At 41.8% G+C, this 11,640-nt stretch overlaps 1 protein-coding gene across 2 annotated transcripts; it reads right to left on the bottom strand.

Moving 5' to 3' along the window:
* Positions 1-730: 730 nt before the first annotated feature.
* Positions 731-4,634, bottom strand: LOC147891324 (pentatricopeptide repeat-containing protein At3g09040, mitochondrial-like). Of its 2 annotated transcripts, XR_015542631.1 has the most exons (4): positions 4,356-4,634; positions 4,146-4,222; positions 1,238-4,053; positions 731-1,037 (listed from the first exon to the last, which is right to left on the bottom strand). XR_015542631.1 is itself a non-coding variant. In XM_087389949.1 (3 exons), exon 3 carries the CDS (start codon positions 3,949-3,951, stop codon positions 1,534-1,536), a length of 2,418 nt encoding a protein of 805 aa, XP_087246075.1. In that variant the 5' UTR covers positions 3,952-4,053; positions 4,146-4,222; positions 4,356-4,634; the 3' UTR covers positions 731-1,533. The 2 variants fall into 2 exon arrangements, 1 of the variants encoding a protein (XP_087246075.1); XM_087389949.1 differs by having other exon boundaries at positions 731-4,053.
* Positions 4,635-11,640: the final 7,006 nt, after the last annotated feature.

The raw sequence follows: 11,640 nt of genomic DNA, 5'->3' as shown, positions 1-11,640 counted from the left end.
GAAAATATATATAAAAGCACTACATTCTACCAATATTGTGAAACTAAAGAAATGAGCTTGAAAACTTTTGCCAAGATTTTGTATTAATATATAAGTATAGCTTCGATAAAAACATCCCTGCTCTGGGCTCACTCGAACACAGTTGCTCAATGTTTTGACTTACTTCGCATGCATAGAGATACCATCAAATGATTTAACAAGATACTTTCCTTGCGACATGATATTCATGGAGAATCCTTCAAATAGCAACATCTACCATCTGGGTGACACACTTATATGTGATCAACTCAAAGAAACAAAGTTTGATGGCATACAATCCATCAACAGTCATTGGCCATCAACAACTCAAACAATAAGAAAACATCAGCTTTTCAATGTAAATGTCACCAGCAATCTATAGGTGAGGATGAACATCAAATATAATATTTTGATTCAAAAGAATATTAAGGCCAACGACAACAACAAAGGTTGAAACACGACATATAAAGTGATCAAGCATCAACAACGAAGATCAGGTTTTATCAACAAAATTCTTGCAATCCTACCATTCAAATATTGTCAAGAAAGGAGAAGGCAACAAGAAATTCAATCTCAAGTATCGAGAAAAGGTGTTCAAGATGACAATCTCAACATCAGTTTATATGAATAGTGTGCACACTCTAGAGAGTGCCAAAAATGCACAAGGGGATAAGGGATGGTAACCCTAACCCTAACTGTGAGGGGACACCATTTCTCATCATTTTCAATAGAGATGTACATAATAGGGTTGTACATCATAGGGTTGTGCAATTTTCTCTCTCCTCTCCACTTTCACACCAATGCCATACAACATAGCAAGGCAATGCAAGTGAGGAGACAGTAGTAAGACAGTGCAAACAACACATCCATAATCCCAAAAAAAAGGCACGAACTATAATGTGCAGAAATCACAAACCTTTTGAGGTCTGCATTTAGAGCAATTACAGGCTTGATTTCTATAAACTGCAGCATTAGATTCACCATCTTGTAAAGGAAAATCAACTTCATCCTCCTCTCATCTGTCTTTCCATCATTCTAGCAGAAAATAAGAGGGACACTCGCTATGGTAGATGCACTAGCATCACCAGTAGTCCCACAATCACACTTTCCTCCGTTGAAGACATGAAAACAGTTTGCACATAACAAGAATCGTTGACTATCTTTGGTATCAGTGCAATGGCCGCATGATAATCATCACAAACAATAGATTCCTCATAACACATATGGTTGTTCCCTTGAGTGTATTGATTAGGGCACATGCAATAAGCAACTTCTCGCTGTGCCTCATAACCCATCTTTGTTTGGATGAACAGACATCACCCAAAGTAAATTAGGGCATACATTTCCGCCCTCAGTTTCTCTTAGCTTGCACATAGGTGCTTTGCTTTCCCTAGTAGACCGTCTGAGCTGCTGCTCTTCTCGGAATGTCTCTGGCAATTCTTGCTCTTCTTCATATCTTTGCAGTGGGAATGTCTCAGATCCCCCACCAAAAATGAATGCACAACACTGTTGATGTCAGTCCACCAACTCTGCCCTGGCATCTTCCATGCCTACTCTTTCAATCGCATTGCCTCTACCTTCTTGTATGTGAGCATCTGCATAGATGTTAGACATCAAAACATAAGCTGCAGCATCCTCTTGTTCCAATTGCACTGCATATTCAAAAGCAAGTCTTCCAAGATCCACATTACCCCACTTTCGGCAAGCACCCAACACCGTGTGCCAGACCACAAGATTAGGACAGAACGGCATCATCTGCACCATTGTTAGCGCCTTGTCTAATTGGCCTGCACGGCTAAGCAGATCAACCATGCCAATGTGGTGATCCACACTTGGAGTGATGCCATAGTCTTTGCTCATGGCTTCGAAGTACATGTGGCCCTTATCCACTAGACCCGTGTGACTGCATACAGTAAGGACCATAGAGAATGTGACCCCATCTGACTTTATGCCTTCTCCTCTCATTCTCTCAAGCAGATGGAAAACCATCTCACTTTCTCCTAGCTGGGCATATCCTGCCATGAGTGCAGTCCATGAGACCTCATTTCGAATTGGCAGCTTCTCAAACACTTCCTGTGCTTCTGCCATTGAGCCACATTGGGCATACATATCCACCAAGGTGCTGCCAACAAAAAGATCTCTTTCCAGGCCCTCTTTGGCAATCCCAGCATGTATTTCTCGACCCTTGTCTATTGCTCCTATGCTGCCACAAGCTTTCAAGCTGCAACTAAACGTGGCAGCATCTGGAAAGACACCCTCTAGCTGCATCTGTTCAAGACAGTTCAGTGCTTCCACACAGAGCCCATTCTCGGCATATCCTGGTATTAGTGCAGTCCAAGAGACTACATCTCGAATTAGCAGCTTGTCAAATGCTTCCCGTGCTTCTGCAAGAGAGCCACATTTACAATACATGTCCACCAAAGTATTGCCAACAATGATATCTTTTTCCAGCCCCTTTCTAGCAATCTCAGCATGTATTTCTCGGCCCTTGCCTATGGCCCCTATGCTTCCACAAGCTTTCAAGCTGCAAATACATGTAACAGCATCTGGAGAGAGACCCTCCAGTTGCATCCGTTCAAAACAACCCAGCGCTTCCTCGCTAAGCCCATGCTCAGCATAACCTGTCATTAGTGCATTCCATGAGACCTCGTTTCGAACTGGCAGCGTGTCAAAGGCTACCCGTGCTTCCTCAAGCAAGCCACATTTGGCATACATACCCACCAAGGTTGTGCCAAGAGACAGATGTCTTTCCAGCCCTTTTTTGGCAATCTCAGCATGTATTTTCCGGCCCTTTTCTATGGCTCCTATGATGCCACAAGCTTTCAAGCTGTAAAGAAATGTGACAGCATCTGGAGAGAGGCCCGCCAGTTGCATCTGTCCAAGACAGTTCAGCGCTTCCTCACCACGCCCATGCTCAGCATATCCTGTGATTAGTGCATTCCATGAGACCTCATCTCGAATTAGCAGCTTGGCAAACACTTCCTGTGCTTCTGCAAACAAACCACATTTGGCATACATATCCACCAAGGTGTTGCCAACAAAAATAACTCTTTCCAGCCCCTTTCTGGCAATCTCGGCGTGTATTTCTCGGCCCTCATCTATGGCTCCTATGCTGCCACAAGCTTTCATACTGCAAATAAATGTGACACTAGTAGGAGAGAGACCCTCTAATTGCATCTGTTTGAGACAGTACAAAGTTTTCTCACCAAGCCCATGCTCAGCATATCCTGCCATTAATGCGTTCCACGAGACCTCATTTCGTACTGGCATCTTGTCAAATGCTTCCCATGCTTCTGCAAGCAAGCCACATTTGGCATACATATCCACCAAGGTGCTGCCAATAAAAAGATCTCCTTCGATGCCCTTTCGGACAATCTCAGCATGTGTCTCTCGGCATCTTTCTGCATCTTTCAGCCTAGCACAAGCCTTCAGTATGGCTAGGAAGGTGCAATTATCAGGGTGTACTGAATCTTCTTGCATTTTCTTGTAGAGGTTGAGGGCATGCCGTGTTTCCCCGCATTCAATATAACACATCATAATAGAAGTCCAGGTATACACATTCCGTTCAACCAACTTGTTAAAAACCTGCTGAGCATCACACATGCTTCCAACTTGGACTAACATTGGGACGAGGTAGTTCCCAAGAAAGCTATGATCTTCAAGCCCACATCTGCACATGTAGGTATACAAACGCTTTGTATACTTTAGATTTTTCAATGCTCTGCACCTATGTAAGATGCATGCAAGTTCCTGAACCGAGGGTAGCTGGGGCATCTGCTCCAGAGCCGTGAGTGCCATCTCTAAGGGAGGCGTTTCCCAGTCACTCTTCTCACGCAATTCTTGAGCTTCAGATGCATTCAACTTTAAACCAGTCCTTGCCATACTCCTGCCCCAAGCCACTGTCTTGTGCCTGACCAGTGGATGCATTGGCATTTTTCTCGAGCATGTTTTTAACCCATCCTAAGCTGTGCCAGCAGTCTATCCATAGGAACTCCTTCGTAATCTTACCTTGAAATCTGGAGGTCTTGGGTTTGTCTGTCGTTAAAATTCAAACACAATTTGTCAGACTACCCAATTTGCAACTTTACATATGCAAATGATTCAGTTGAGACCCGTAGCGCACTTACTTTTCGCTCTCGCTTGTCCCAGGACTGGGAAGGATCCGTGAAATACTCCTTCCGCAAGCGGTTGGTCCCTGACGTACCTGCGAAGCATCTGTGATGTATGACCACAAGGAAACCCTATTGCAAGAAAATACTTCCCAATCTCCGTCTTATCGAGATATAGAACTAGATTACAGATGAAAAAGCTTGCAAAAATACATAAACGGCAAGTACCTGAATGCGGCCATGCCACCAACGCTCCACTATCCTCTTGGAAAGACATCGGAGAGTTACACATTGCGATTACGGTTGCCGATTCCGTTGAGGTTGTATCTTCGGGTGATGGGTTTAGACACACGAGTCGCCCATAGTCTGCCGCCGACCGGTGGTACAATTGGGGTTTTCACACGGGTGCCTGCCCATGCGAGAGGAGGAGGTGCCTTGATGTTGGCTGCCACGTGCACACCCGCGATTTGTTTCCTGAAATGGGCACCCATGAGCTTGGGCAGCAAATCCTTTTCTTGGTTAATACTAAAAAGTCCTACACACCATCCCTTGCCCATGCGTGAAATGGGTCGACAAAGGGATTTGAATTATGAAACAAAAAAAACAAGTTCAATAAACTTTTGCCAAGATTTTATATTAATATATAAGCAGAGCTTCGATAAAAACATCCATGTAGTACTTGCTCTATTTGATGCGATTTTGAATGATGTCTCATTACATTGTGACTTTTTTGCTTATCGGATTTGTAAGATTGTAAAGAAGTTGTTGGATTGATTTTTTGTGCTCTTGGTTCGTTGTTGTTAGCTCGTTTGGTTGATTATTCCTAAGTTCTTTGACTTTCACTTTATGTTGTTTTTATTCTTTTGGGCAGAGATTTTGAATCTAAAGAGAAAGACAGAAGTATTGCATTTGATATTAGCAGATTCGACCCGCAAAGTGATTGATTCGTTACTCTTTAGAGCTAAGGTGGGAACATGTTTCGATTCATGATAGTCAGAGATTCGTAATTGGAAAGATGGTATGTATGTTGGTTAGCAGATTTGAAAAATGTATTTGATGATGTTAAATGCTTCTTGGTGGACTTTCAAGAAAATATTTCACATTATTAAATGCTGCTATGCTTAGAATCTATGAGCAATTAGTGGTAATTGCTGTTATGCTTAGAATCTATGATCAATTAGTGGTAATTGTTTATCTTAGAGACTTCTACTTCTTGGCATAATTACAGGCAAGTATTTTGTTATCGTAGATTTACAATTATGTGACTTGGAGTGGAGAAAAATGTCTCTGCTTATTTATCTAAGATCCAACCTAATTGTTCGTCTCAAATAGCTTGATTTGTCGAATTGCTTTGAAGGGTAATAATAGGTTATTACCTTTGGAAAAGAAAAATTCTCAAGTTTGATGTTGCCTTGCCAAATTCAATTCCTATTCCTTTAGACTACTGAAAGTTGTTTGGCTCACATGCTCTCTGTACTTCTTTGACTAGAGAGTGTATGCTTATTCTCAGTGTGTACATTTCTTTTCCTAGAGTTTGCATACAGTTGCGGGCAGTTGTGTCGAGTTTATATGCAGCTGTTAGGAACTTTGATGTTTACTTTGGCATTTAGTGATTGCTTTGATTGCTCTTGGGCTTCATGTGTACATGAATGTTGGTTAGCGCAATTCAAAGGACCTATTTGATGATATTGGATGCGTGTTGGTGGAGTTTCAAAGAACTATTGGACATTATTAAATGCTGATATGCTTGGAATCTGAGTAGTGGTCTATGAACGATTAGTGGGTAATTGTTGACCTCAAAGACTGGTGCTTCTTAGCACAATTACAAGCAAGAATTTTGTTGTGGTACATTTGAAATGATGTGAATTGCACTCGAGAAAAATATCTCTAATTATCTGTATAAATTTTATCATGATTGTTCATCTCAAATAGTTCAATTTGTGGGTGTGCTTTCAAGATACTAAGGGTAATAATAGGTTATTACCTTTGGGAAAAAGCTTTGCTAGAGTTTGATGTTGTCCTAGTAGTTTCAATCACTTTTCATTTCGATTACTCAAAGTTATTTTGCTTAGATGCACTCTGTCCTTCTGTCACTTGAGAATGTATGCTTATTCTCAATGATTACATTTCTTTTTCTAAAGTTTTCATAGGGCTACAAAGTAGTGTATTGAGTTTATATGCAACTGTCAGAAGCCATTCAGTAATTCCTTGGGTTGCTACTGAGCTTGATGCATAGATATAAGTGTGAGTAATTCTGATGAAACTAGTGCTGCTCATTGCTCTTATTGGGCTCATTAGAACTCTTGTTGTGTTTTTATGAACTCTATAATAACTCTACTAATTCATGAGAAAGTAGGATCTTTCAGCTACTCAACTTTATGACTTTAATTACTGATTTTGAGTTGAGAAGCGTGGGTGCCATTTCAATACTCTTCTCAAGCACATGAAGCTATGCTACTTCTTTCAGCTATGAAAATGATTGGTAGCGCTTAATGCTAGAGAGAATCTATAATCAGTATGGAGATGAGGTTGAGCAATTTGTAAACGTTGGAGATTTGTAGCGATGTATCTTCTTCTGTTAAGTGCTCTTCTATTGACTCTTTTCTGCTAAACTAGTGCTACTCTTTGCTCTTGCTAGGCTTATCTAGAGTTTTTGTTGTGCTTTTATCAACTCTATAATAAATTTGATGATTGTTGGGAGCATAAGAAGATTATCTTATTTTCTTTGTTGCAAAATCTTTGCTAGATCTACAAAATTTTCTTGGCTTAGCCCATGCTATAGGCAATTTGTTGTGAAAGGGGTTAACCAAATCTAATTTTATGCATCTTTGAGTCAAGTAGTTGCACAATTAACATTGAGCTACTTAAGCAAATCTAATTTTATGCATCTTTGAGCCAATCAATTGCACACCTAACATTTACTATCCTTCCAAAATGTTGACATTTGAATAGATTATCGCTTTCAACATAGACTCTATCTTTTGGCGACCGACTATTTCCTATGAGGTGTCTCTGGCAAGGATCTAATCGATCATAGAATCAAGAATGTTAGCAGGGTTTCACTTTGGTGAGGATAAATCTATACATTTGTGAAATTCATTCTTCCAAGAAGATATTAGAGCTCTTCATGGATCGATTCTCAGGCAAAGACTTTTGCTTGTATTGCGATGAATCTCAACCTCAAAAATGATGATTCATCATGCTAGCATTCATCATTGATGCAATAGATCCTAGCAATCATAACGTATAGAGATTTTGGAAAAAATAATAGTATAATCTATGCCAAAGCATTGAAACCAATCAAATAATAGCTATCATAGTTGTGGATGTGGTCCAGAATAATTTGCTGATCTTTCCTATGTTAGGGTTTGTCGATACAACCAAAAACTAGGCACATTGGCTTCTAGAAGAGCAATCCTCATTGAAAATGCTAGTTGAAGGTAATGGGTGAACTATTGAATGGCTACTAATGCCTCAATTCCGAATGCTTTGTCCAATGAAAACACTAACAAATAAGCAAATCCATAAGATCTATAGATCGTGGCAAAAGGGAAAACACATGGAGGTTTTTCTTCCAAGAGTTGACTCACAAGGTCCATCCAAAAGAGCTAGAATGAGAACACACAAGTATTTGATAGCCATCCTTGACACACCTTTGATCCCTTGCTATTGTTGTGGCAGTCTAATGTTCCACTACTTGCAAGCGATTGACAATGATATTGAGAGCCTTCTAGCATTGTTGATGGCCTACATAGGGAAGGCTACATTGAACATAGGAGGAACAATGATCCATTCCAGATTGCATCTTCCCTTGGTTTCCAGGTGAGAAGCTAGAGAATTTGAGCTCACATAGGATCAAAATCTTGATAGGAAAACTACAACTTGTATGATAATACAACCCCACCAACTTGGACACCACTATACAAAACCGGAAAATAATTTCAAGTGGGAAAATTTTCTCTCAACAAGCAATTTTCAATACAACAAGCCAATGCCATAACAATACACAGATCCCAAGGCTAACAATGGCGAGCATTGCATTCGATCCATAAAAATTCACAACCATGGGCTCACATACACAGCTCTCTCTTGAATTGCATCTTCAAAGCATCTATTTCTCCTAAGCAAGCTAGAGTATAGACACATAAAAATTGACACAAGCATGCTTGCAGAAATATCATAACGATTACAAATAAATCCAAGATGGCATTGCTTGCAAGTAGAACACAATAACTCCCAAATCATCATCGAATCCTTGAATACAGTGTCATTAAATGTGCACAAAAAGACATACTAGCACGCAATAACCTAATGTCTACCAATATCTTATGCCTACAAGAAATAGATACTAGAGACCTGGCATGCTCTGCTCTTCCAACTTTTGATAGCTTAACTTGCTTTGGCAATCATGGCCTTTTGTTTCTATACAAAGCTACGCAACATCTTATTAGTAGCACAGTAATATCAAACGCATGTGTTGAGCTGATAGGCATCAGGTTTGAGAACCATCCAATTAGCAAACTCAGATACTCAGCATATACAAAGCACCAAAGATAATGTCAGTGACTTGGTCAAACTTCTCCAACAAGCATTAGCAAAAATAGACAAGGAAGAGCTGCTAGTAATCCTTGGTGACTTCAACATCGACCTTCAAAATCCAACACATGTGATTGGCTTGCTGAGATCTCACCCTCAAGAAATTTTTGTGTGTCCAAATGATTGTCGAACCAATAATGATTTACCAATTGACATTGGAGCACATTTTGATAATGTCGACATATAGCTATACTAGGAACCTAGTAGGAACAATCTATTGCTAATGGTCAGAACATTTGAGCACTTATATTATGATTCCAAAGATAGTGACCGAATGGCATGCTCTTTCTTAATACTACATTGCTCAACTTAGACAAAGAAAAAATGTTTGCAAATTATACATCTACAGCTAATGACACAAGACAAACACAAGCAGCTAGCATCTATGTCTTAGATATCAATGCTCCACTCTCGTGTAACTTCGCAGGAACCAGCTAACTCTACTTGTAAGCCCCCCATATGAGGAGAAGGCATTTGAGTAGCTCGGTTATCCGGTAGGTCTTGGTTTGCACACCAGATGGGGGCCATGTGTGGCCTGATGGCTGGACAGCATTAGATAGAGTTGGCACACCGCCAACTAGGCTACATGCAAGTGCAGGAAGGCATCCCTTGACTGACTGCACTGAGGGTAGACAGAGCATTTCCTGGGGCAGCCCACGGGGCCCGTTTGGAGCCTCAGATGATCCCGGATGGCTCTGAGCTGAATGGAAACCGTAGGTAAGTTGCTCTGTTTTTGCACACCGGTTCTATCGTATGGTCGGTGGCCTCCAATCCCCAGTCGACCGTTTTGGGCAGACTGGGTCAGTCACCCAATTGAGCCTAACTGACTACGACTGGTGGCTATATAAGAGCAAGCCCGTGAAGCCCATTTTATCACTGGCTATAGCAACCTTGATTCCTTAGCATCCAACCTCCGTCTTCTATTGTTTCCAGCATGCCATCGAAGCTTCTTTCACAGGAGCGCACAGTTGGGAGGCAGTGCCATCTATTGTAACAGTTCTACAGTAAAATGTCCAGCAAAAGGAAAAGGTACGATTGCTCTCAAGTCAGATGGAGTTGTAAAACAGTTGTCCGATGTTCTTTATGTGCCAGATATCAAGAGGAACTTGTTGTTCGTTTCCACGATCACGAATCGGGACCTCAAAGTTCAATTTGATAAGAATGGTGCACAGATTCTGGATCTTCAAGGGAAGGTCGTTGGTAAAGGTACGCGGCGCAACAACATCTACAAACTCTCAGCTTTCAGTGCTCGAGCCCATGTGAAGAACACTAAGCTGTGGCATGAGAGGTTTGGTCATCTAAACCTTAGTTCTTTGAAGGAGATGCATAAAAGTGGAATGATTGCAGACCTACCAAAAATTTTAGATCTGCCCGATGTATGTGAAGCTTGCATGATGGGCAAGTAGCATCGGCATCCCTTTCCTAAAGAGGCCAACAGGGCAAAGGCTCCTCTAGAGCTCGTTCACACGGACCTCTGCGAAAAGATGGAGACGGAAGCTTTGGGTGGTTCCTACTACTTCATGATGCTGATCGACGACTACAGTAGAAGGATATGGATATACTTCCTGAAGACTAAAGACGAGGCTTTTAGTAGGTTCAAGGAATGGCATGGAATGGTCGAGAAAGAAACGGGGAGGAAGGTGAAGAAGTTGAGATCAGACAGAGGTGGAGAGTTCACATCAACTAAATTCAAAAGTTATTGCAAAAGTCACGGAATCAAGAGATAGAAACCCCCACCACATACATCACAGCAAAATGGAGTAGCAGAACGCAAGATGCGCGTCATCTGCAAAATGGGCTGGAGTATGATGAAAGGGAAAGATTTGCCAAAGATTTTCTGGGCTGAAGCATGTAACACTGCAGTTTACATCCTGAATCGTAGCTACACGAAGGCTGTGAACGGGATGACTCCACTGCAAGCCTTTTCTTGTAAGAAACCTTCAGCTGCACATTTCAGAGTTTTTGGATGTGACTGTTTTGTGCATGTCCCTGATGCTAATAGGACCAAATGGGAAATGAAGAGCCGGAAGTGTATTTTCTTGGGCTATACTAAAGAGGCGAAGGGTTACCGTCTCTATAACCCTGTTACCAAGAAGGTAATTGTAAGTCGCGATGTGGTCTTCTTAGAACAGCCGCATCAATTGGAGGAGGATGCTTCCTTCCTAGACAACCAGGACCAAGATATCCATCCAGTACCGCCACCAATAGCAGACCGAACTCCCCCAACGGTGCTTGGGAGGATTCAGGACAAAGAAGATGAAGAAGAGCCTGCAGAACCACAATGGCAATGACCATTCCCGAAGTGGGTAAAGCAGCTTTTGGACGACAGAGAACCTCCAGCCATTGAGGAGGAACCATCCGAACACCGCCGGTCCAAGAGATTAGAGGAGCAAAGAAGGGTGCAGGAACACTTGGTCAACTATGCTTTGATGACAGAAGTGATCCGTGCTGATGAACCCAAGTGTCTTGAAGAGGCAAAGGGCGATGATAGGTAGATGGAGGCTATGCAGTCGGAGTATGGCTCCATAATGAAGAACAACACTTGGGACCTTGTGGATCGACCACCAAAATGCACGATAATCGGAACCAAGTGGGTGAACAAGACCAAGTACAAGTCCGACGGCACGTTGGACAAGTACAAGGCTCGGCTTGTGGCAAAAGGATTTGCACAGGTACATGGTTTTGATTATTAAGATACTTTTGCTCCCACAACTCGACTAACCACAATTCGCAGTGTTTTGGCTTTAGCTACCTAGGGAAGTTGGCCAGTGTTTCAGATGGATGTGAAATCCGCCTTTCTGAATGGAGATCTCAAGGAGGAGGTATACGTGGAACAACCACTAGGTTTTGAGATCCTCGGTTCAGAAGGTAAAGTCTGCAAACTGAAGAAGGCACTTTACAAGCTCAAACAGGCCCC

The sequence above is a fragment of the Dipteris shenzhenensis genome, chromosome 18 (genome assembly GCF_047967505.1).
Source record: "Dipteris shenzhenensis isolate YYH24624 ecotype China chromosome 18, Dip_SZ_1.0, whole genome shotgun sequence".
Taxonomy (NCBI): domain Eukaryota; kingdom Viridiplantae; phylum Streptophyta; class Polypodiopsida; order Gleicheniales; family Dipteridaceae; genus Dipteris; species Dipteris shenzhenensis.
The sequence above is the reverse complement of the archived record's forward strand: the minus strand, read 5'-3'. Positions and strand labels throughout refer to the sequence as shown.

Excerpts from the sequence above, each read along its gene's own strand:
- LOC147891324 (XM_087389949.1), bottom strand. The coding sequence starts at position 3,951 with ATGCCAATGCATCCACTGGTCAGGCACAAGACAGTGGCTTGGGGCAGG.